General features: G+C 40.4%; 1 protein-coding gene across 24 annotated transcripts in view; it reads right to left on the bottom strand.

Annotated features, from left to right (window-relative positions):
• The window catches only part of CLASP1 (cytoplasmic linker associated protein 1), a 193,501-nt gene that overhangs the window by 86,679 nt on the left and 79,477 nt on the right, over positions 1–27,345 (bottom strand). For 22 of the 24 annotated variants that reach the window (XM_033003511.2, XM_042784364.1, XM_042784366.1 and 19 more), the window contains 9 exons: positions 9,787–9,939; positions 8,762–8,835; positions 7,909–8,001; positions 6,421–6,566; positions 5,526–5,661; positions 4,778–4,848; positions 3,754–3,813; positions 2,956–3,033; positions 228–395 (listed from right to left, as the gene is read on the bottom strand). In XM_033003511.2, coding sequence (XP_032859402.2) covers positions 228–395; positions 2,956–3,033; positions 3,754–3,813; positions 4,778–4,848; positions 5,526–5,661; positions 6,421–6,566; positions 7,909–8,001; positions 8,762–8,835; positions 9,787–9,939 — 979 coding nt within the window. Of the gene's footprint in view, positions 1–227; positions 396–2,955; positions 3,034–3,753; positions 3,814–4,777; positions 4,849–5,525; positions 5,662–6,420; positions 6,567–7,908; positions 8,002–8,761; positions 8,836–9,786; positions 9,940–22,760; positions 22,766–27,345 lie in introns of those variants that run through there. The other 2 variants (XM_042784370.1, XM_042784373.1) reach the window with 2 other exon arrangements.

Raw genomic sequence — 27,345 nt, 5'->3', positions numbered from 1 at the left:
AATTATTCATGTAATCAAGATAATGATTTTTTTTTTTTTAAGTCAGTAATGGGTTTTACTGGCTTTTTATTTTAATACGTTAGCTAAAAAAAAAAGAAATTTGGAGTAGCCAAGTGCTGAGGTCAACTGATGACCAGATGAGACAAAACAATGTGATGGCTCCCTCCAATTCAATGGAGCTATCTGCAGTTGTTTAAATTGAAAGGTAGTGACATCAAAGGTCTTACTTGAGACTCTCCTGGGAACTGGAGGAGGAGCGATCTGACTGTGGCAAGGACACGATGCTGTCAGAGTTCTTCAAATGTGACTGCAGGGCCTTCTGATAGGAAGACTCCAAGGTGTGGTACAAATGCTCTGCCTCTCGGCTGAAGTGACTGTGGAAACCCCAGTAACACCTGGAAACAAGGCACAATACTGAGAACATTTCCTCGTCGTGTATTAGGGGGCAGTGGAGCACAGGTACAGTCAGAACCCTTTTCACTACTGCCATTAGTGGGCTCATTAGCTCAGTCATTTCAACCATTTGCTGCCCCTGACACACTTAAGGCGTATCACTTCCTTCAACCCGTTGCATTGCTCAAACAGCCACACAGAAGACAAACCTAATGAAAATAAGAAAAGGTACGCAGCATTTGGTGCATTGTGAAAACATAAGTAGCCAACAAAGCTTCATTACACAAGAAACCTTCATCCTTCCGCCTGTCTACCATACACAGGAGATAGTAGACCCACTAGACTGATACTAATTTGGGACTGGGTGCTCAATAGCTACTTCAAAAACATGCCAAAAGCAGAACACACATGCATGGGCCTGATTCAGGAAAGCACCAGCTGGTGTTGGTTTCCTCCTTAAGTTTAACAAACAGCTCTCCTGCAATGCTGCAGACAAATCTTCTGTACTGAGTTGAGGCTGTTGACTGTCTTTTCGGGAAGAAATAACAAGGAAGAGGAAAGAGATGCTCCTATAGAATTCCAGTCAGTGCCATGTTGAAAATAAAAGAGCATATGAAGATGAGGGAAGAACTCCTCTCTGGTCCAAATCTCCCAGCTGATGGCTAAACACCATTCACTCTTGTCACAAAGGAGATGAAGACTCTCAGCACTTTTCAGGGGGCAACTAATGGGCAGATTAAGAGTAAGATCATTAGCTCAAATGAATCAAGAATTGTGTCTAACAGCCAGTCCTCAGAGCCTCAGAGAAGTTACATGCATTCTCACATCACCAGAAGGAAACAAATTTCTGTCTTACAATCAGACACACTGTTAATTAAGAAACTCTAATAGAAAGAGAGAATTAAGCATGCTCTCTGAAGTCTCACGCCATTCTCCTTGCTAACTGTTCAGTTTAACTAGCCACCTGCTGTGAAGTCTCAGTGCCTACTGTATTTTTCAGTGACAGGCACATTCCCTTTAAAAAGAATTTAAACAGTCCTACTGTGAAACACCTCTGCCTATAACATAGCATTTAGATTAATAAAATTTATTGTTCATTGATTTAATGTTTTACAGCATCCTTCCTGAAAAAAAATGCTTCTGTAGTGTTCTGTTCAGAAGAGCATGATCCTAATGTATCAGCATACTACCATAAATACACTCACATTAATGGAAATGCAAGAGATCTTCAAAAGAAGAAAATTAATTGCAAATATTAAAGTTTCCTGTAGATACACACAAAGATATTGTTTCAGTGTCATAAACTATTTCCTTCATTTAGGATACCATTTAGCAGCATACTAGCACAAGGACTTCTTATTTCAAGAGTAGCAAATAACGATAGAATAGACTATTTCAGTTGGAAGGGAGCTGCAACCATCATCTAGTCCAACTGCCTGATCACTTCAGGGCTGACCAAGATTTGAAGCATGTTGTTAAGGACGCTGTCCAAATGCCTCAAACACTGACAGGCTTGGGACATCAACCGCCTCTGTAGGAAGCCTGTTCCACTGTCTGACCATTCTCTTGGTAAAGAAATGCTTCCTAATGTCCAGCCTAAACCTCCCCTGTTGCAGCTTTGAACCATTCCCATGCAACCTATCACTGGATCCCAGGCAGAATTGACCAGCACCTCCCTCTCCACTTCCCCTCCTCAGGAAGCTGTAGGGAGCAATGAGGTCACCCCTCAGCCTTCTTTTTTCCAAACTAGACAAGCCCAAAGTCCTTAGCTGCTCCTCAGAGGACATTTCTTCCAGCCCTTTCACCAGCTTTGTTGCCCTCCTCTGGATGCATTCAAGGACCTCCACATCCTTCTTAAACTCTGGGGCCCAGAACTGCACCCAGCACTCAAGATGAGGCCACGCCAATGCTGAATACAGTGGACTAATCGCCTCTCTTGACTGGCTGGTTATGTTGTGTTTGATGCACCCCAGGATGCGGTTTGTCCTCTCGACTGCCAGGGCACACTGCTGACTCATATTGAGTCTGCTGTTGACCAGCACCCCCAAATCCATTTCTGCAGGGCTGCTCTCCAGCCACTCCTCTCTCTATTTATACTTGTGCCTGGCATTACTCCATCCGACGTCTTGCATACAGGCCAAAAAGGAAAGAAAAAATATTAGAAATAGTATTTTTGTACTAAGCAGAAGAAATCTCAGTTAAATGCAAGCAACTCAAACATCAAAAAGAAAGGTGAGGTTACTAGTTCTCAACTCTAGAACAACTCATGTAAGCATTTTACCTGCTCAGACAGATAAAAAGACAATAAAATATTACAAGAACAAAGTGAAACAAGAACCATTAGGAGATGTGATACATATATACCTCAGCCCCGTGCGATCACTTCATATGACATCTGCTGAAGTCCACACTCCCACTGAAGTCAAAGGAAAGTTGGCATTAACTGCCAGGAGAACATAACTTGTCTGGACTCATCTCCCCAACATGCCATACTACTGACTCACACACAACCGGGCCAAAGCAGGGGAGCAAGAAAAGACACCAACAAGATCTTCCACTTACTTTCTTGCCTCTATCCTGGCTTCAGAGTCTGCATCATGAATTCCCTTCTTTATTGTTTCAGCTAACACTGATATGTGTCTGAAATAAGAAGGAAAACATTATCTAGCAGTCCAGAAAGATGTGCCACACTTATAAACAAATGGCTAATTTAATTTTTTCCTTGGTCTCCAAGAACAAATAATTCATCACATCCTCACATTTCTATGTAAGATCCTTTGGAGCCTTTATTTATTTACTCTTACAAGTCAGTTTTATTTTACCCACACTGCTGACTAAGAAAAGACAAGCATCATTCTTCATAGGTCAGTCTTCAGTTAGCTATTGAAACTGCCTGGGTGCAAAACCACTCTCTTAACTGTTAAATACTCTTGTACAATCTAGGTCTGAGGAAATTGTGTCCCAGTCTCTTCTCCTACAGTTACTTTCACCGTTTGTTAGACTGAAGTTGTAGAACTGTAGAAATCTCTGAAGCTCCTAATAGACATGTAGCTGCTTCTACCTCATCTTCGTACTTTAGGGTGGAAAAGGGAAAAAAAAAAAAAAATAAATCCATGGAGTTTAGGGATTCACTCAGACAGGTGTTCCAAGACTGGCATAGGAGACAGACTGACCAAACTGACTGCCAGAACTACGGGAGCAAATGGTGTGTATGCATGTACGTACATGCTTTTTTGGTGGCAAAAATATCTTTACTAGATCCATCTGATATAGTCTCACCTCCTAGATTATCCTTTCTCCAGAATTAGCCTCCCCAGACATAACTGAGAGAGAATTAACCCACTTGTTTTCAGATCTTACCTTTCTAGGGAGTGTGTTTGCCACTCCTGCAACAGCAAGTCTAAAAATTCAAAACAGCGCCTGAGAGAAGAAAGAGAAGAAATGCTGAGTTCTCCAAGTAAACAAAGGCACACCAACTTTGCCATACACGCCTCTGAACAACAGCCATCTTGTATTATGAAGCTTACTGAGACATCAGAATTCATTAACAACCCCTAAACATCAAGTTCCCTACAAATGGCATCAATAAACAATCTGAAGTAGTAACTGGAGGCAGAGAAGTCCAAAGAGAGGGCCTGATACAAAACAATCCAGAAAGCCCCCTTTTTCATTGAAAAGGGCACAGGTCCAGAAGATCCATGTTAATGATACGTTATACCTGTTAGTTCAGACTTCAGAAGGAAACTTCACATTTAGCTTCATGTGGAGACAGATCCTTTCAACTTTAATCTCCTTTCCTCATTTCAAGAAACTAAGGCACAAGTGTGCTGTTATTTGTTAAAGGTTTGTCAACAAATTCAGCAACCGCAAAGCTCCTCTTTTTTGTCTAACTAGCTAGTCTACATGGACGAGGCAAGAGTCTCCCAGTGAGGTGGTGGACTGAAGTACACTTTGATTTTAAGTGCAGAGAGGACCATTAGCACATCCAGTCCAACTTCCACATGATGCTATCACAGAACACTACTTCTGCTGACTGGCCCAAAGAGAATGTGTCACTGTAACAGTTAGTAGTGGAAAATAGGAATGTGTCTATAAAGAAGGCAAAATAATATGATGTTAGAACAACATGTAAGCACAAAGATTAGTTTAAAAAACATTTATCTTTGTGGAAAAGTGTCTTTTCTTCTCTGCAGTGCTGTGGCTTACACAAGATAGCCGACTTGAAATCTGATCCCAATTCATGGGGGAAAATGAGATGCAGTCTTTAGCAAGTGTGTATATCAACCCTTTTCATGATTAAAAACAAATACATGAATGTTATCCGAAAGCACATGTGAACCTCTTTACTGATAAAAAAGAAAGTAAATTCAAACTAAATGCTCACCTTCTAACTGCAACAGACTTGGAGGTACAATTACTTGTTATGATGGGTATTAATCGAGGGATGTGTGTATGCTAGAAGGCAAACAAAAACAGCAAGAAATATTTACACACAGTTCCAGCCACCTGAGCCCACTATGCAGATATTTATTTTTGTTCAATTCCTAAAAATAAAACTACTAAATAAAGCAACACTAACAGATATGGACAGTATTTTATATTTTATCTGTTAAATTAACTTTAACAGATATTTTATTTCCTTCTATAATGACAGGCTCCAGAGAGCCAAAGAGCTGAAGTCACTGCAAGAGGATCTAAACTGTCAGTGATGACAACCTGAGAGATATCAGGCTATCTACAGCTTCCTTAATGAATCACTAGACAGAAGTCACCTCTGTAACCTAATGGTTTTAGGAAACACACACTGTCTGTGAGGAGTTTTAGAACATGATTAAGACAACAAGTCTGCCCTGCAAGACAGGTTTAAAAGCCATTCAAAGAAGAAAAAGTTTGCTCAGCTCTTAGAGGGATGGAGATACCTTACTCTGCAAAGAAATATTTTTCCTACTATTTTGTCAGGGTTTAACTATCATCATCTGCACACGGCTGCATGACATTTGAGACAGTCAAGCCCAGCACCATCAGAAAAGTAGATTAGGCCCTTAATTTTCATTGCAGCAACGTTCATATTTCCTCAGAAACACCACTGTATTTGGAAATTACAACATTGTTCTCTTTTGATGCATACTTACTCGAATGATTAATCTAACGGCTACAACACCAGAAGTGGCCATAACTTTGGCACTATTTGGAATTAGATTAAAAATTGTTGGCATGATGGCTTCTGCCCCATGGTCAAACTTGTTTCCCAGAACAGATGACAAATGTCTGAAAAACAGAATGAAGTCATGCTTGTAAGTGTGCTGAGGATGGATTAAGCAAGTCAGACTTCAGTCTGACATAAGCACATTTGACATCTCAGTCTTCACAACCGTCACCTCCTCTTCAACTCCAAGGGACAGAGAACACCATGTTTCAAAATATAGTTCCTGTACTTTCATTTCAAACTTGTGTTCTATATTCATCTGAACTCTATAGAAACAGTAAGTTCACCATAAAATAAAGTAACTAGCACAGCTAAATACTTATTATCAAATGGGATCATGCTGAAAGAATGTATTTTTCTCAACTTATTAGTTTATATTAGTTTCTCTGAAACTGCCTATTTTGCCTTAATATGCACAAGTTTCAAAAAAGCTGTTAGAAATCCTGCAGCACCCTTTTTGTTGAAGCATTTCACAAAGAATAAACCATCAAAACTAAAAACTAGCTCAATCTGAACCAGAACAAAACATACACATTTTCAGCTTTATTGTTCAATCCTTTGCTACTTGGTGCATGAATGCATGGCTTGCTCATTCATCCAGCATATCTCAAATCAGCGTCGTTTAAAACACTGGAACACAGTTTGGCAGAACTACAATTAGTGGCCTACACGGACGTTGTTTTAAACAGATGTAGCAAAATCATGTTCTACCTATAACTATGTAGTACTAGTAGCATGAGTTACATCCTAAATGTGTTTTAACCAGCGCCTGTTCCTTTTTTGTACATCACATTCCAAGAATATTTAGGAAGTAAACTTACCCCAACGTGATACAAGCCTCTCGTACGACTTGAGACCGCAGGTCTTTAGCAGATAATTTAAACGCTCCATCCAAAAGTCTTAAGTGTTGGAAGAAGTTATCATATTCTGCAGCTCCAGCCAGAAGTAAGGAGCGGATCTTTTTCAACTATTAGCACCATAAAAGAAAGCAGTGACTGTTAATAAGCAATAAATACAAGGACAGTTATGTTCAGGGCTGATACTTCGTTTCCAGGGTCCTTGTACAATTGTTCCTCAACACGCACTGAAGAACTCTGTTCTTAAAGTCCAAGCAATTTCACTATTTCAGTTCTTATATTCAACTCAAATTGACATACTAAGTATGATAATGTACACACAGTTACAGGAATCCAGACATGTTGCACACAGCTACTCAAACTGTATTGTTAATAACCTGACTATTACTTTTTAAGCCAAAAAATATCTTAAAGGTTCTCCTCTATTTCCCTTAGAAACTACGTATTTTCAATAGCTTCTAAAGCTTAGGTCCTCTCACAGCTGACTACTGTATTAAAAGGATAACTGGATGTAAAGGGCATGGCTCATACTCAGATTTGAGTAATACCGACTTATACCTAGAATATGTCAATTGACATAATTAAAATAATTATCTGGCTCTAATAGAAGTGGAACCCTGACCCCATCAAAATGGCAAATATTCTATTAGCATTACAGGGACAACCATTTCATCCTACAGACATTCTTTCGGATACCTTCACAGGCCCTCATGTATAATGATGCATCTGTACAGTGATTATACAGAGCACTGATTTAAACTCACTGTTACTCAGTAGAGCAAATAAAAAAATCTGAAGCAAGCTGAATCAGCACAGTTTGCCACTCAGATCTGTAATATAGGATTTGACAGACATGTCAAAGTTGCTACACCAGTGATGAAATCCACAGTGTAGACAAGATCATGCATTTATTTGTATCATAAAACACAGCTCACCTCAGTAAATAAAACTCAGTCTTGGCATGCATATAAGATAACTAAATTTTCCACTTCCGTATTTTCCACAGTTATATTTATTTATTCAAAACTTAAGTGTGTAAATTCTTCTTGAATTATTTTACACCCCCTTTTGCAAAATTATAAATAAGTTCTCTATAAGCAAAGTGACTTTCTGCCTCGTCATGAAGTTTTACAATATTCTGAATACCACTTTTGACATTTTGATTTCAGCACCTGCTAGCAAATTTCTAGCTTTACATCTGGATTTGCTGCATGACTTCCAGTTCAACCTAATGCTGTCTCAACAGATTCTTGTATATCAAATAGCATTTTCCTTCACAAATGTGCTTTAAATTCAGGCTCATAAGGAGCTTGGGGGAACATAACAGATGCTCACCACTTAAACTACATTCTAGTCTTACTCTGAGGTTCTCCCAGAACCCCCTTCATGGGATTAAGCTCAATGAAGAAAAACCTTATATTAATCAAGTTCATATATAAGTTCACTACTTACTGCGGAAACTCTCTGTTCCCAGTCGTGCTTATCATCTGATAGTATCTCTCTTATTTTGTTTATGGACTCCTCAAGATCCCGGCTGGAATAAATCTGCAAATTTAAATACAGAGTAGCACCACAATGCAAGATTTAGTCCAGAAAGTCAGATCACTTTCTAACTACATTCTCACATCCTTTGCTCCTCATGTGTTAGCCTTGGACACAGCAACAAAGAATTTACACCCATTTCCTGCAATCAAAAATTATTAAATGACAACAAGATGATTACATTATTATCTTTTATTATTACACCATATTTTCACAATTTTAAGCATCATTCCCACAGCTACTAGTGTCTATATTAGTCAAGACCTACATAAGATAATGAGTGGATATGTGTGCTGTTCAGCTGTCCCAAAAATAAAGGTCTGGTGAAAGAGAGGGGATGCGTGACACCTCAGCTACCCAGCTAAATCTATTAGCAAACATACACTGTCCAGTTGTTGCACTCACAACAGCAGCAATCCGAGACACAAGTTACCTTTCAGTTCCAAGATGGTACAGATGAAACAGAGAGGCTTCTGCTGACTGAAGTTTTTGCTTGACCAGACTGCCCTGTGCAGCACACACATCCAGTTCCAGCTCCACACCCACTCCCCCAGTATCTCTATCACAATCTCCCACCCCCATTCCCCCCACTTCTGAGGGTTTCATACAAACTACTGGCAAATACCACCATTTAAAACTTGCCTTCCCCTTACAGATTTATCAACATCACAATGAAGTACAATTTGCCAGTGATTAGGGCTAGATCCTACATCCATCTTCTGCTTTTTAGTACTGTGTGTTTTTAACATGAAATCCTACTTACCTGAACTGTTGGGACATCCTCAAATGCCTTAATGAAGTCTTCTTCATCCACAGCACCTGCTCCCTCTTTGGCTGCTGACATACAAATGAAAAAGACCTTTCAATCTTCTTATCAACAAAAGAATCAATTAAGAAACCACCGGCTATCAAGGCACATAATCAGGGGAAAGTTCACTATCTGTGCAGCCTCAGAGTACTGCAGATGTAATGAAAGCAGAGACAGGGAAATTCAATGCCAGGCACAAACTAGACATTCACAACATCCTTCAACCCCTAGGCACAGAGGGCACATTAGGAAAGTCATTACAGTAGTCACTCAACAGTTAGGGGACACAGTCTGAAAGACGAAAGGGAATATTTAATTATATGGGAGATTTTATTTTAAAATATTTAATTCTATCTATAATAGATGAAGGTGCAGATCTGACAGGTGCACAAACAGACAATTGATAAGGAAGATAAATAGTCTCCAGAATACTAATCAGATTAGAGACTGTCTGATAGAAGGAACTTTTTCCATTTCTCTAGGTCACATGTAGAATTAGAATCGCATGTAGAATTATTGCTCACAATTAGAATTACTGCTCAGTTTTCTTTCTGCACTTTCATTACCAGCAATGCTCAAAAGTCTTAGCCAGTGCATCAGTTTTAGATTACACGGGCTGAAGTTCAGCATGTAGCTGTAAAGCAGTCTGCCTCACTCAGTTCAGCTAAAGTTGCAGCTATAAAGGCAAAAATCTACACAATGCAATATTGACATGATTTACTCATAGCCCGCAGTGCACAACCGCACAGGTCCAACCTTTCACAAGTGCAAAACACGTTATAGGGATGTGGGGACTGTGTGGAGATTCATCCTTCCAGAGTTCAGTGGTGGAATGCAGACAGCGTACACATAGTGATTTCATCGGGAAAAATTTGTTACTGGATCTCGGGGGGCCAGTCTGGAAGTCCTTGCAATAAACTCAAGCATGAACACTATAAATATTTCCCATGAAGGTCAATTCATATATGCTGTCAGCTTACTTGAAGACTTGGAGCCCAGAGCTGCAGACCCAAGTCTGCGGGTAGTCCCCATCCCAACTCTACGCGAGTTTGCAGGGGCCTTTGAAGACGTAGAGGAGCTAGCTGAGGAAGGTCTGTTCCCATCCACGGAGTCTTCATCATCAAAAATTTTATCTGCCAAAAAAAGCACACTCAGATGTAAGTCTGCTGAAGCAAAGGGATGTCCGAAGGAACATGACCACGTGATGGCAAACGCGCAGCATGTTCAGGTCTGTTCTGCCAGCTGTTATCTCAGAAGTGTCTTCACGCTAGAAATCTGGTTATTCACAAATGAACACCAGGCTACTGAACCCAATCCCTTGCTATTGCAGCCACTATGTTATAAACTCTTTCAGTGAATGCATTCATATAAGAAGAATAAATTTCAAATCTACAGAAGAAGGATGCAAGCCACAGATAATACTAGAGATGTCTACAGTCTGTACCTCTTATGTTTATGCCTTCAAGAGCTATTCTGCCATGGGCTGTAATGAAACTAAGACCATGAGCAAATCCAAGATCCAAGAGTGGAGGGTATCAGGCAGCACAGGCTGCTAACTGCCTGCATCAAGCTGAGAATAAACAGGGTAACCCAGGAAAGATCGCATGGCAACACCCATGCTGTTGATAAACCACAGACCACTAATCACAGGGCCATCCAGAACTACAAATCCACTTTTAACTTTTTAAATGATCACCAGAGATCCTTTACAAGGGAATAGAAAGTTACCATAAATGGATAAAAACCATAAATACAATGTGTACTAAAACAAACTGAATCTTCTCTGTACACCCAAAGGGAACTGCAGCCTCTACTTCCAAATGCAAACATAAATTAGCTTAAAATGAATTACAGTCACTTAGATTCTCAGTGAAGGTCACCTTAATTCCAAAGGAGTGCTTATATTGCAGTTTTACACAGATTAGCTAATCCACTTTAAAAAACAACCTTAGGTTGAAAGGTGACAAAGTGTTTGGACATCTAATATAGATGGCGCACATTATTTATTGAGGGCAGAAAGCCACCTCCGTCTCCATCACTTAGCTTCTCCACACTAACACTTCATTCGAGATTTGAGACCTGCTTCTTGTCCTTCCCTCTCCAACAGTCCAAAGTACACACCCATGCTCCACCAGCTCAGGACCATTTCCTTTGCAAAATTTCACTTAGCAAAAACTCAAACAGGTGCTTTAATCCATTCCTACTCAGGAAAGCACCTGGGAAAATGTAGTAACAAATAGGGGCTCCTAGTTAGACACTAATGAGTGAAATTCAATACAGGTTGAGCTTTCTGAAAATAAGAAAATAGTTAACAGCATAGATATATTCTAGGGGAGACAAAGAACGGAAAGAAAAGCCTCTATTGTCTTCAGCCCAACAGCCTTAAGGAGTTTTCCCTGACCAAAGTAGTACTGGCTTATTAGCAGCTGGACACAGGAGAACCATCACAGATCATCTAAAAACCCAAACCCCACATTTCCAATATGCACCCATGCACATAGATTCCATACTCCAATCACAGCACAATACTGAAGTGGCAGGTAGAAAGCAGCATCCAGCATGTTAAGAAAGATGGCCAAGGACATGTCTCCCCTTAATTCTGATGGTCAAGAAGTCTTGGAATATGGGAAAGCGCTAGGAAAAAAAAGTAACATCTAAAGGAAAGGCGTAATATAATAACAGATACTTGGACTGCTGTTCAGACAAAAGTGAACATATGAACTTTAACATCAAGAAACTTAAGGTCACACAGCTAAGAAGATGAACCTAAGTCCCATTTAGGATGTGAGTTCTCTCTTCAACACAGTGCCCTAAGGCAGCCGTGGAGACCATGCTACCTCCATACTGTCACTAGTCAAGTTCTGACATACATAATTCAAAAATAATTTGGAAAAAGCTCAGGGAAGAACCATGAGAATGATGAAAGGATTGGAAATTATGTTTTCAATTCAATTAAATGAAAATTCACTGCACGAGACTCTTCAGACTGGCCAGATTCTTAACAAGTTGCTTGATATATTCTGTGTTAACACAGCAACTCAAGATTTATTAACATAGTTTTCCAGTGTGATTTATTAATACTGTTTCTCACTTAATAGAAAATCAAGTTAAAAACAAATTAAATTCTGAATTGCCTTTTTTCCCCTCCCTTCTCTCCTTCCCTCTCCTCTCCCCCCCTTCCATTTTTTTGCAATAATCACAGGACTGACTCTGTGAGGTTAGGAGGTGTGTCACCCGGCAAATTCTACCACACGCAGTTCTTAAAAAGCAAGATTTAATATTTTTTTCCCCCTGAAAGATACAGTCTAGATCAAACAGGAATTATTTCAAACACATTATTTGGTGAGAGTTGCATGAAAGGTCACGGCAGATCAAAATAGACTTTAAAACGTGTAATCTCCGAAGACTCTAGGAAAGGGTTTAAGTGATTCAGAAAGACTTGCACAGACCTCGAATACAAAAACTTAAGAGCAAAATTTGCCCCAACTGCATTTATTTCAATATAGATATTAAGAAAATTATTATTTGTCATACATATATTACCAGCCAAGAGAAAATCAGTCATATTCAAAACAAAAGATATGTTACTACTTCCAAACCACTTTCATCTGGTAATAAAATTCTCCATCAGCTGTATTTCAGGCTACCTAGATGCAGCCTTAGTTAACTCACTTCCTCTTGTATCTGCATTATTAAAGCCTCACCCCTCTGAAAGGAGAAGAGGGTGTGGTTTCTAGTTCACATAATAAAATTCAGGTATTAAAAGGATCACAGTCCCGCAGCATTTTAGCAATTAAATAAACTATCATTTGCATTTTAAACAGGCTTTTCTGAGCATAGCTGAAAAACAATAAAAAAAAAAAAAAAAACAACAAACAAAAAACAACAGCCCACAGTTTTACAGTCACATCTTCCTGTTCATTAAGTCTACAAACTAAGCATTACATAATTTATCAAATCAGAATATTGCTTCAATAACCCAAAAGCATTTTCTCATCTGAGCAATGCAGAATGACAGCGCCACATTCAGAACTGCACATCAAGTCTTCCAGCAGCACGTGTGCAGGACAGAAAGAGAAACAAAGAACAGAAAGAAACATGAAAATGGGAGTGCAGAAGAGAAAAACAAGCTACTATACATGATATTTAAAAAGCCTTTCTTTCCCTCCCCCATTTGTTAACTCCTGCTCACACTAATCATCTGAACTAGGATCATATTTTTTGCAGCCTATCTGCAAATCACGAGGTGGTAAATTCAGCATGGGTGTAACTCTGATGACTCCAGCAGAGGTGCACTGAAGCGGAATCAGTGCCACCTTCTAACATTAAATAACCATTGATGATCTCCCATCCCAAGACCCCCCCAATGCTCATTTATAAAAGCCATATAGTATTATCCGTCAGAGACATGCCCTTATAAAAGAGGCCTTTGTCTGCTCACCACTCTGCTGTCTCAGAGAAACAGAGAACACAATTTGCTTTACATTTTTCAATTCCTTTACATTATTTAAGAAGAAAAAAAATATTGCTTACAAGTACATATCCTTCTGCAAATAAGCTTCCTCAACATTCCTTCATATTTTCCATAGCATGCCCAGATGTAACAGTGCTTCACAGAGCGCCGCGGCTTTCAGTCCAGAACATAATCAATCATTGCCCCTCGTATTCATTAAGCATGCTGTCCTCACATGTGGATTTAAACAGCTACAGCTTCAGTCCTCTCTCTACAACTGCATTTCCACAGGACTCCATCAACACCCATTATAGCCCAGAAAACTTCAGTTCACTTCTAGGAAGGAAATTCCCTGATAGCGAGGGGAACCCGGGACAAATAATCCGGGATGAAGACGAGCAGAGTCTGCCTGGCTGGGCTGGCTTGCACTAGGAACCAGCCTGACTTTATCCCCTGGGAAGCGCTAACAGGAGCATCTCAACAGCTGTCATCATTTGTCCATGACGAATAAATTTAGTCATTATTCATTTTAAAACGTAACCCCTTCAGGTCTGGGCAAGGTGTAAAAATGGGGAGAAGACTTTGCTAGTTGTTCAGGAACCACCATAAACAAGAGCCAGTATTTCCCCTGCCTGAATTGCCAGCGTGGGACCTTTAAAAGCTAAGTAATTGAGTCTCAAATTTTCTTTCCAATGAAAGGAGATGCCTTCTGGCTTTTAAAAACTTTAAGATGTCAGATTCAAATTTTTTCATTATTTATCTGTAAGCTTTAGAAGAGAGATAGCTACTCTGTAGTGACTACAGATTGGAAAAAAAGCTTACAATCATGACTATTCCTAACAAAGATGCCCTGCTATGGTCTTCAGGTCCGACTGTGCAAGGTAGTAAACCTGCTTTGGTCCTCCTGTGCCCATTTATCACGTGTCCCATCTCCAAGCATCAGTGCAGCTGAAGTATGCAAGATGGATACAACTTGCAAGTATCACCTGCATCTCTCATGAGAATTTCCCTCTCAGGTGCAGATGAAGGTGGATGGCACTAGAGAAAACTGCTTTCCCACCCACAATGTGGTGTCCTGCACCAGGAGCAGACACACCAACTGCTAAAGCTAGCATACATTTCAGAACATCAAAACCCCATACTCAACCCCTACTAGGTAGGCAAGCCCAACTCACTGAAGATCTGAGAGCCCCCTGTAAAAGCTGAGAACATGCACAGGCAAACCCACTGACGCCAAAGAAAACAGGGTATGTTCCTCCTTACTCCTTTTTGCCAGACACGATCCCACATGCATCGATCAATATTTCTGAGACAGACAACCCTTGGACACCTCAGCTCATGTCCTTCCGCAAGGCCAGTGTCTGGCACCCCCATTTCCAGCCGTAACTCCCGTAGGACACGAGGCACAGTTCACTCCTCTCTGGGAGTGTCCCACCAGCCTCCAAGCGAGACAGCGTCAGCCAAGGTTAAATGCTTCTTCCTATTAGCACACACCAAAGCCATGCATGGTTTAGCTGCAAGGCAGTCCAACTCCAACACAGGTATTTGTATAGGTTTCCCCAGGAAAATGAGTTTATGAACCCACTAAAGGTAAAGGGACATGTACATGCTCCTCTGCAGGATTAAATGTTTGGAAACATAGGAGTCACAGCCACAAGCAGAAGTACACAGGCACAACACATCATTAGGATTTCTTGCTTGGCCATCTCCCACAGTTTCCCAGCTGCTCTCTCCTAGCCCCAGCCACAGCCCCTCCTTCCCCACCCTCCACACCAGGCACAGTGTTTTGAGCCTTTAAACCACCTCCCGCTTGGGCTCAGAGACCCAGGTCAGCCTCCCCAGTGCCACCCCCTGTCCCTCTTCCCAGAGGTCCCGTTCTCCCAGGTTGACCCAGTCAACAGTTCCAGTCCCAGCCCGCCTCTGCTACTGCCTTCTGGCACCATTCACTGAACCACCTCATCTTGAAGTGGATTCCCAAAAACCCGATCTCAGCGAGGATCCCTCCAGGGGCTCACCAGGACTTAGCCAGCTACAGCAACGATCCTGTCTGCAAGGATATGCATATCACCATTATCTTGGCTTCTTTCTCTTATCTCACATACATTGCCACATTTAAATTACAGTATGTGTAATTGTGAGTGGGAGTTTGCCTTCTGAATAAGGTTTCAACAATGCAAATCTAGACAATATATTTATGGCCACAATAAATGCAATAAGCAATACGGCTGCCATCAGCCACAGGTAAGGCGGTACTTAGAGACCCAAGCCAACACTGTCATGCCACGTAAGTGAACAAATGCTTTTTATTTTAATAATCCTTCCAGCACCCATGTGCTTTTCTTTGATCCAAAATGTTCAATTTTTCCTTCCTTAGCTAGGAAAGGTGATACTCATCATCTTGGCTGCTGCCTCATTCTGTCTAATTTTGAGCTAATAAAGCTGCTCATAACCTAACAGGTCTTCAACTGCTATCACAAAGGGAAAGAAAATTCCTGAAATAATTAAAACTTGGAATTGTTTTCTGCTCCAAATACTTTATATTTACACGGGCAGTTATTCTGATACACATCCTACTCAGTCCCAAGCACATGGCTATGGCATTTCAGAGTACCTATGTGCCATCCCTCTGTAAGCAGAAAAACAATCGGGGAGTAGTAGCAACAATAAACAAAGCACATTTCTGTTAGTGAGGAATCCTACATTTATTAAACTAATTCCAGTATGATAAAGTTAACTGAAGAAACTGATGTACACCCTGACCTGATCATATCCAACACCAGAGTAGGCTGACACGATCTGCATATGGAAAGTAAATTCCAACTTCTACCTGAGAGAATAAGCAATAGCCCTGGCAACATTTGAAATCTGCTCTCAAGGATTGGCCTGGTAAGTCAGACAAAATCTTCCTGCAGAAGACTAATCTGAACTCACTCAACTCATGACTGATTCAAGTAACTTTTCTGAGGAATATTATAGTTTTCAATCCTGGAATCAGATGGCTCCAATTTAAGTTGTACCCATGATGGCTTTGGGGAAGCTTGAGAACAAGAGCCTTAAAGACTTGAAAACAAGAGACAAATAAAAAGGATTCAATATTTATGAGTCTGTTTGCTTCAAAACATGATTTTTGAAACCGTAAGTTTGACAATATTAACGTCATCACGTTAACAAGCCACAACATGCACTCTCTAATAGCATATGAGCATTAACACAACTAAGAACACGGCAGACAACGAGCTTTTCAGAAGCTTCTGTTCATGAAACTAACAGAACTGGATAATGGGAAATTTTAAGAGTTAGTGAAACTGTCATTCAGACAGTTTTCAGCAATATGAAGTTTTCCATTAATGTACTTAAAGGTGGTACAAAGGTTTTGCATTCCCACAAGCTTTGTAAAATTAAGCTTGTAAAATTAAGTAGCAATAAGAGACAACAAAATAGCTATGATACTGAGAGAAGGAACATCAGCTCAGACAAAAGAATTCACAAAAGCACCAAAAGCTGAGATAAATCCATAAAAATCCAGGATATATTAGTTTTGCTAATTACTTTAATACAGTTCATACAGACACATAAAACAAGACTCATTCTTGCTATGAGTTAAACAGACACAGCCTTTGCCCCATGCTGATGACTAAAAAATAAATAAATAAAAATATTTTAAAATCAAGAGACAGACAGACATGCACACAAGACGGGGGGGGGGGGGGGGGGGGAAAAAGTGAGAAGAGAAAAAGATAAGGATCTGTTTTCCTCAGAGTCATCCTTGGAAATACAATATTCCCACTGTGCTCTTTCCAGCTAGCCACACAGCTTTCCCCAAGACCCCAAGAGCATCAGGAAAGCCACAATCCATACCTTGGAAAAACACACTCACCCCAGAAGCCCACATGTTTACATAAAGTTTCAATTTAAAGAGCAAAACCAGATTTTCCCTGCCCTGCACTCACCCCTCCTGTCACCCTCAGGTTGGTTACTAGGCCTTGCAAGGCCCCCACCCGTCGTTCACAGCCAGGCTGTTCCTATAGAGATACTATTATCTCCAAAAGCAGCCTTCCACAAACACACCACCAATTTCAGAGTCTACTAAACACTCCAAAACAAGGTGTTATTTCTGTGTTTCACTGCTGTAGCTTTCCCTGCTGACTGCACTTGGGGGTGCTGTCTCTTTTTTGCTCTGGACCCTTGAAAATACCCTTTAAATTGCACTGAGTAGAAACAAGCCAGCAGCACCCAGAGCACAGACATTATTCCCTCCTCGTGGCGCTTTCATTAGCATAATTTTTGCAGATAAACCCATGAAGTGGGTCGTATACCCTGAGCCCTAGAGATACCAAACAATGAGAAAGGCTATTTATACAGGATGGGCCAGGGGGATCTTTTAGAGTTAGAAAATACCTTTTTCCAGAACTACAGGAATTAGTGGCCTTATTGTAGGACTGTTACAGCTGCAGGAAAGCATTCCTTCATTCCTGAACAGCAGATAAAGCACATTGTTTTCTATTTTAATATTAACCCTGTGCGCTGCACCGTGTCAACGTTAACATTTCTCCTCAGCCTTAAAGTTTAATTATTTTGGCAGATAATTATATAAAAGAAAGCAAATTCTTCTGCCTTCATTCACAAGACAACAAAATTCAATTCTGTAGAAGCACAAGAGCTCCCTCAGGCATCATCTCCATATGCACACGTGGCAGGGATGTGGCAGGTTGAAGAGCAAGCTGAACCTTTCCCCTCCTCACCTTCACCTCCAGGTTTTAGACAGCTTTCTGCACTTGCCAAAAAACTTAGGGCAACAGCCTGGACTCCCTGTGCTTGCAGTGAGCCTCTGCTCTGTCAAATTCAGGCAGCAGGCAAAATGGGCAGCAGCATCATCCAGCTACTGGTTATTCACACCACAACCCACCACCCCATGCAACACCTTCCTTTGTCTGGGCCTGTAGTCAATCTTGCAGAGTACTTGTTCTCAAAATGACATAAATGTGATTAAACGGCACAGCCATTCAACAGCAGCAAAAAGTATTTACTATTATTTTAACAAGTACGTAAACTGAAACAGTGTTGCTGAGGGACGTTCTCAAGTGAGTAAAGACTTCAGGGCATTGTCATTGCCTGGCGTTGCCAGGATTGAGATCCATTCCTAAACATACTTTTTTTCCTAAATCACTTTTTCTCCCTCCTATTAAAGGTGTGAGTAGTTTTCCAAACATTTTCTTATTTTCCCAGTATTATCTTAAAAACTGGTGTACGCATATTCAAAAAAAGGACATTTGCAGATGGCTCAGAAAAACTAGAAATCACATCACAAGGTATTAGAAAAAAATCTTTTAATTTAGTTGTTCTTGACAGGTTGCATGAAGCTTAGCCACACTTGAAATTGAGTTCTCTGTATTTCACAGGGTTGGTACCCAGCAATGCTACAGGAAAATGGATACCAAAGATGGTGCTAAACCGAGCTCCCAGGGAGTCAGCTGCTGGCAACAGCTTGGCTTTTATTTGCTAAAACCTGTATGAAAAAAACAGGTATCTGGGGAATCAATAGGTGAAGTTTTGTTTTACCTGGACTGCCTACACCCTATATAAAGTGGGTAAGTGGATTCAGAGGCACACCAGGCATCTGAAGCCTTTAAATGGACCGATGCTTTCCCCCTTCGAAGGACAGGGGCACCGCACGCAGCGGGATCAGGTGCCGCCAGCCCCACGGACCAGGTTCAGGTTTCCAGTATCGGCACCATCTGTTCCCGTGACACCACAGAAAGAAGCTCCTTCTCCAGCTGGCGCTCCCCACTGCACAAATCCCGCTGCCCACTCAGGTAATTACCACAAATGTAGCTCACCTAGATGCTGACTGCCCTAATAGCCATCATTGTCAACAAAAGGAAATTGCATTTTACATTGCTATCACTTATTGCTTCCTAAAGGGCTGCTCATTTTCTATACATGCAGCACACTGAGGTGTAAAGCACTGACAACTAGCACACAGAGCTGTATGAGGAAGGAAAGAGCATCCTGACATTTTTAGGACAAAGCACTGTTACAAAAAGGCCAAAAGGATCTTACTCCCTCAAGTTACCCAGAGCGCATTTAGGCAAGCAGAAATTAGGTGGCATTTCCAGCCATCACAGAACATCCCCCCTAACCCCCAGTGCAAAGCGTGCTACTGCACACAAGCAGCTTCCTAGAAATACCTGTAAGTAGATAAAAATACCGAACTGCAGCATTGTTTCCTTTCAGGATAGGTCTCAGAGGACAGCTGGGTTGGGGAAGTTAAGCCAGTAAGATGTGTTGGAGAGACCCGGGGAAGCTGTAGCATCAGCCCTGAGACCTTCCTTTAGGCGTATTTACAATCGGTTTTGCCAGGGGATGACCCTCCTGTGAGATGGTGGGACATGCTAAACTTCCCAAGCAGTCCCCTCTGAGCCAAGAAACATATGTGCAGTTATTCCTGAACAACAAAGGAAAAAACAAGGCTGCCAGCCTATGTCTCCTATACAGCCACAGAAAACAGGAGCCAGGGCTTCTGTCATGAGGTGCTCATTTGCCTGGTTAAACACTAATGAAAGAACACAGGTACTACATCTACCAAAACTGTATGGTGTTATGCTGGCCTGGTGCATAATAAATATCCCTTAATTAGATAACCATTTAAAATATTGTAAAATGCTCAGTGAGGCAATAACCATGAGATAAGAATGTCTAAAACTGCAGGTGGTTCAGACAAAAGAACAATCATGAAATGAAAACTAGGGAGCAACGGGCAGCCACTTCACAGCCTACGTGCATCTTGAGAAAGATTATCAACTGCTACAACAGGTATGACCAGCATGATGACCAGGAATTTCTACCACAAATAAATGCTTCATCTTTATAAATATGCATATTACTACTGACTGTGAAGGCAAACATGCGAGCAAAGTGTACAGCCAAGTTTTGTTTACTTAAAAATAATTCAAAGCAGAATTTTATGACCAAGGCTATGCTCTGTATCTACAAATGGTTACCAGTGGTTTGAGACACTTCTGACAGAAAACATGCCTGGCAACAGCTTCAGGAGCTCCTGGGACAATTGCTACTAGGTTAAAGAGTTGGCTGTATGTTCCCCAGAGCACCCACTGCAACTGTTAGCAAGGGAAAGGGATGGGAAACCTGACTGGATGCTGACTCTTGCTCTGGAGTATTTAGCAATAACTGACTGGCTGCATCGCACTCTCCTAGTGCACCAAAAAAACAAAAGTTCCTTCCTACTCCTAACTAATAAGACTAGCATTCAGAGGAGGAGGATTCTTGCCCCACTGCCATCTCAGTTCAACACAATGTGCTCAAGCAGAGCCTAGCTTTGATGAGCTGGGTACACACAGGATCTTGCAAACCATACTTCAGCACCATCACACCAGTGCCAAAGTTTGCAGCCCATACCAGCTTTTGTAATGTCTACATAAGCATACTGAACTACAACCAGAGCTTAAATCAGCAACCCATTACAGCTGGTGAGAAATATCTATTCCCTACCCACATCACACTCATCTTGGTAGATACTGGCAGAGAAGTAATGGTTTGCTGACAATCAAGCCCACGTAGTTTATTCCCTTTTGAGACACTGGGGATAAAACCCCAGTAACTGAATAACTAGCATTTTACAATTCCCAGGATCATTGTAGAAAAAGCAGTGAAACCACACTCAAGATCAGTGACTTGAATGGTAACTTTTAAAACATTACTTTTTTCAAAGCAAAAGCAGAAACTAGTAGATAACAGATTATGAAAACATTTTTTCTCTAATGACTGGTTGGAAAAAAGCACCCAACCTCAGAGTAGTAAGACACGTTTTACTTTTAGTTAAAAAAAATACTTGTTCAGTAACTTAGAGTGGATTTTCAATCATGATTACTTCTAATAATACTTTGCACAGTTTTCTCTGCATATGATCTAGATAGGATTAGTTCCATTTTTTTGACACAGTCGAAACAGAGGCAAAATACATATGCAGAGTCTGACTCCAGGCCATGCAGTAGTCAGAAACAGAGCAAATGCCAGAAGATGTCTCAAAGTATAGGATTTCCTTTATTTAATCACCATCACACTAGGCTAAAATCGGCTTCCACCTCTGTAAGTTGGGGATGAAGGTGAGTGCAAGAGCATGCAGAACTTGACCTCATTTTTTAGATGCTAAGATCTCAGATTTCCTTCTACGCGGTTTCAAATAAGCATGGAGAGGTTTTAGTACACTTAGTAGTGGTCTATTCTACAGACACTTCAGTACAGTAGATAGTTTCCATATGGCTGGATAACAGAATCGAAAAGAATCAAATTCATATTTAATATAGCTTCAAATACAAGCACAGTCCAAATTCCTGATCTACAAGTGGAAAACTCCAATTCCTGAGACACATCAGTTTCTCAGGCCTTCTTTACCCACCCTTCAAAGCTGCATTTTAAGCAAACCATTGCCTCAGGGAAAGAGTCATGGGAAAAAGGCTCCAAAGCCAAAAATGTGTCACAGCTTATAAAATATTAACAGTCAGCATGGCTTCTGTTTTCCTGAGGCTTGTTTCCCCCCACTCCCTCAACTCCTTTAAAACAAAAGACAGATTTAAGTTCCTTCACCCACATTCTTACCCCAAAAACAAACATCATCATTAGGTACAGCAAATGAAACAATGGGGGGGGGGGGGGGGAACGACACAGCGGCACACAGGTGAGGAAACTTAAAGTTGGAGTCAAAACATTGCCAAAACTTTTATTCCTTTTGTCATTAATGACTTTAGGGTACTAAATATGACATTCATATTTCAGACGCAATGAGAAATCCTGAGCAAGCAGGGGGACTCTAATATGCTACAAAGAAAAAAGCATCTTTCCCAAAGAGCTTACAGTATAAATAATGCAGTCAGGGCATAGTTAAAAATAATTACTGTTATTCAGACTTTACATATAGGAAAAACCTGCACAAGGATCCTTCTCCCTTTCATTTAAAAGAAAAAGGGCAGTTAAAGAAATAAATGTAAGTACTTGTGTCCCAATCAGTCTGTTTAACATAATCCTGCCTAACCCATTCTTATTTGGCCTCCATCAATGCTGCTACTCACTCTCTTCCCATGGCTCAGCATCCCTTCTCAACCATCCTCATGACTCTGCACCTAAGTAAAACTTAAGCCTGTCACCCAGCCACCCAATGTTTTCTGCCATGCCTGAAAGTTGGTCCCAGATGGAACTCAATAATTTACTTTGATGCCACAGCTGGTCATTTGAGTTCTTTAGTAACAATCCTGTTTTCCTCCCATATCTTGTGTCCACAGTAGAAGACTTCCACAGCTGTTACATCCATGAAAGAATGATGAAGGAAATCAAGTTTCCCCATATAAAGCTACTTACTGCATCAAATAAAAAAGATCAGTCAGGATCAATTAGAAAATCAGAATTGGAAAAATGTGGTGACAGACCAGTAAAATCTTGATTCATCTGACATGAATTCTACCACTTCCTCTAATGTATCTCCTATACCACTTGACTCTAACCCCAAGACCACCTTACCCACAAAAAGAGCTAAACAAATGGACAAAGGGCAGGCTAATTTTGTCACTTGCTTTAAATCAAAGTTCAGAACTTCATAAGAGGTGGTGGAAGCTATGAATAAATATATTTACAAGCAGGCAGAAGATCTCCTCTGGTTCAAAGGCTAAGTCTGTCATGTAAAAATGAGGAATGAATTTGCCTCAGGACTCAGACTCATGATCAAATTATTGCTGCTTAACAAGTTACAAGACACCAGCTGAGCCACAGTAACAGCCCTTGTGCTGCTTTTAAGCTACAGCAAATGCAGGGTAATATAATTTAACTTAGCCCTAAAGAAAGGAAGTTAAGCTAAGCAGAATCATTCACATTTACCACAAAAAACACAAATATTAATCACAACCCAGTTAAAAATTTTACTCTGGATTTAGCCATTACGGACTTCACAAAACAAATACTGACCTAAATGAAATTGGAGACACTGAAATTCAAAGATGTTCCCATGCAAAAGTGGGAACACTGATTGCAGAGAAAGCCCCCCTTCGCCATTTTCAAAACTGCTGGGGGGGGGGGGGGGCGGGGGGAGGTGGGAGAAAGAGAAGGGAGGAAAAAAAAAAAAAAAATCACTGAGCTTTCCTTAGCAGTGATACCTCTGTGAGCATTGCTGGTTGAAGTCCTACCATCCTTCCTCATTCAGAAAAGATACTGAAATCATTAATTGAGGCAACATCAACAACAAATGCTGGCATTTACGAAACTAAATAACCCAGATCTGAACAGCCAATAAAGAATCTCTAATCTATGCAGATGCAAATAAAGTCTCACAGGTTAACTAAACACAACTGATTTCCATCTGTATAAATTTCTGGTTTCACACAGAATTACTTGCCTCCATGCAAGACTTGAAAGGAGTCAACAAGTCAAAAACAAAAAGAAAACAACATTTAATTAATATAAGGAATCATTTTCTGAGCAGCTTGAGATCTCTCCTCCCCCCTAAGGCAAGTCTGGCTGACACAGCCATTTTATACATCTGTGACCCTGAAAGATCACTGCATTGATAATTCAAACAGACTAATTAGATAGCAGCTTCTTCCCCCTTGCACTGATTTGTCTACCCTGTAGAGAGCTACTTCCCTTCATACAAGACATTTACACTTTATTCCTAAATCACAAACTGTAAAGTGTAGTCCATACAAAGACTCAGCTCCTAGAAACAAGCTGTCCTCCTTTCCAGCAGGCTACTCGTGCTGTAAGCAGAACGCACCAGAAGAACCACAGACTATTACACCACTGTGTTTCTGCTTTGTTAAATACTGTGTCAAATAGTAAAAAAAAAAAATCATAAATATACATGTCAAGATGAACAGATCCTACTTTTATTTCAGGTCTAGGATGTACAATTCGCCCTAAAGCTTAAACTCGTAAACCTTAAAACTTACATATATTCTTACTACTTGCCTGAAGCACAGAAATTACTCACAGTGAAATCTTTCAAGTGCCAACTTGTTCCAGCATCACCTACACAGACCCCACACGCTGGCAACTTTTCCTGCCAACTGTGACAAGTCTACCAGGAAATTAAGCTTATGAGGTTATTCTCGCCATTTGGCTGCCACCAGGCACCATCCGCCCATATTCTAGATATGCTTGCTAATTTGGAGTAGGGTAGGATATTTTTTTTTTGAGGAAGGGGGAATACAGTCATCAGATAAATGCAGGACTCTCAACTAAGTAATTTTAACTGCCAGCACAGCTGTGGTCAAGCAATGCACATAACTAGGTAACCAGCACAGAGCTTAATATGATAACTGATGTACATTGCCTGAGTTGAAGTTTTGGGAGATGGAAATAGGCTCTGGAAAGTACAAAGGAGAAGCAAAGAGATTAAGTTTCTACAACACATTGGGAAGCTGGGAATGGAAGTAGAAAAGGAAAAACAGAAATCACTGCAAAACACATAATGGGACTTCATGAGCTTTGTGAGCCATCCTGGGAACTGGTGCATATATGTCTCCTTATTTGTCAGATCACCTCATACCATGCTCAAAAAGCAAAAGTCAGGCATCCCTTTCAGTCCAGCAATTCAATTAAATACTTCCTAGTGCCTGAAGTCATGATTCCTTATCCTCCGTTATTATAAAAATCACTTAATATAGTTTGATGTCAAAAGTAAAAAATTACTAAAATAATATCATACCCAAGAGAATTCAAATGTCTAATAATCCTACTAAGAATACCTTCTCAGTTGGTATTTTGTAAGTTGATAGACACAGGTTCAAATCCTAGGGTAACTATCTAGGATGAATCAAGGATGAACAATTTAAACCTTCTTCCTGTCCAGACACGTTATGGCATGTGCTTTAAAGCATGAAGACCTTCTGGACAGCCCTCCAAAACTTTAGGCCCATCTGCTCTCTGTGACTTAAAAGTCTGAGACACTTTTGTATTCAGGGGGCATGGGAGAACAGACAGAGAAATCAAAATAAAGTGGATTCATGATATTGTAATGTCCTACCAGTTAGGAAGGGAGCAAACAAGCAACCAACTGCAAAACCAAGTAGCACAACATTTGAGCCTAAATCCTAATTAGGAATGACAACAGAAAGTAATAGATTACTTTAATCCTAAACAGGCTTCTTTCAAGTTGTTCAGCAAATTAAAATAAATAAGGCTGAAGTCTGAGACACTTCTACCTTGGAAATCCTCTAACAGGTTCCCAGGTTGAGATAATAGTCTTCATCTACTTATTGGGCCTTTGTCAGTGCAGCAGCACTGATGAAGCCCAACTGATGAAACCTTTCTCAGAATCCAGGTTTACCATATGCGATGACTGCGAAGAGAAGACCTGTTTTCCAAGTTTGCTATGAAGATAATTACCCCAAGGCAAGCATCTGCAACCATCAAGCCACAGAGGACAGGCAAGAGCTGAGAGAAGGAAAACTCTTTCAAAGCACCTTTGAAATCAGAGGACACTGCTTCCTCAGGTTTGCATCATTTCCTGTAGCCCCGTATTTATTGAATCTTTATTTTTAGATTATTTTGTTGTAATTTTCCCCCTCACTTCACATTCTTATACAGGAGAAAAAACATGACTCAGAGCAGAGGAGGTGCAGAAGAGCATCATCTCTGTTTCACAAGAGGCAAAATGGATTATCTTTTTCAAAAGGGTGAGCTTACCCAGTGAACCCCCTGCAGGTCCTCACTCAAACACACTCTATACATGCTCTGTAATACACCTGTGTACAGTATGGCAAAAAAGTGCCTAAGTTCTGGGTCATTAAAGGCACTTTGTGTCTCGTGCTGTAAGGCCTCCAGATACACCTAAGATTTACATTCCAGAGGAGGAACAAAAGAGAACGACACATGTCAATGAATTAAAATATTTTATTTTAAGCACATTTCATTTCAGATACAGGAGCATGCATTGAGTCAGAGGTACAAACATTACAAACATGCACCACGACTAAGACTGCTTGGGTCTGTTTTCTAGCATTAATATTTAAAAGCTCACAATGAAAGACCTTTTGAAATATAACCAGCTCTATTCTCCACATATCAAAAAGGAGTACATGAGTTCGGGAGAATTAAAATAAACAAGAGTTGTTCAAAACAAAGTATGTTTTACAGAGTCAAATCTAATGAGGAAAGTAAGGGTCCTTGTATATCACTCATTTCACAATAGCCTCTCAATTGTGCAAAGCTATACATTTGTATTGTATACAAGTATATATATGGATTTGGTGGTTTGTGTTTATTACTTGTACTACTTGGTGTAGCAACATCAAGAATCCATGTGTCACCAAGACCCTCCTTCTACTAGCTGAAGGAAACACTGAAGCCAATCTTCTATATGACAACTAGTTACAGACTTAATCTGAGGGTTTAATTTCTGAACCTTCAACTTCCGGGTTTACTCATCTGAGTTTTCAGTGACCCACAAAGTACATCTATCCCAAAGCACACTCAACTTCAACCAGTTGTAAAAACTCTTTGAGAGCAGAGACTCACTGTTTCCATTTATTCACTGAGTAAAAGGAACTTGACAAGAAAGCAATTTTTTTAAAAATTATAATACTGTTTAGGAGAAACAGTCAGATTCCAGACTGTTATGCACTTGCTTTACATTTTCATAAATCAGAAGCAGAACGAGTGACCATGTCAGTGTTATGCTACATGTAACTAAGTGTTAATACTCATTTTGACAGGCAGGATTACTATCTGTTGGCACATTAAAAAATGCTCACAAATCCATGACTCAAGCACTATCAGGTATGGAAGTGGTAATAGCACAGAGGAGGTGTTAAAGTGGAGGCAGATATGAGTACCGAAATAGCAAGTTTTTATTATTAGCAGATGTTTCCAGGCATTGCTTAGACTATCTGAAGAATCACTATGAAGAACTAACATTAAAAAAATGAGCATGAACAATTGACTATAGTCTATAAAATGTGAACTGAAGGAAAACAGAAAAGTGTACCGGTAGTAGCATAACAGAAAATGTCAGCAGACTAGGTTGCAGAAGAAAAAGCCACATAAATCTTTCTCCACCCAATTCAGTAATTTTTAATGTGCA

This window comes from Tyto alba, unplaced genomic scaffold (assembly GCF_018691265.1).
Source record: "Tyto alba isolate M040663 unplaced genomic scaffold, T.alba_DEE_v4.0 Super-Scaffold_7, whole genome shotgun sequence".
Lineage (NCBI taxonomy): Eukaryota > Metazoa > Chordata > Aves > Strigiformes > Tytonidae > Tyto > Tyto alba.
The sequence above is the reverse complement of the archived record's forward strand: the minus strand, read 5'-3'. Positions and strand labels throughout refer to the sequence as shown.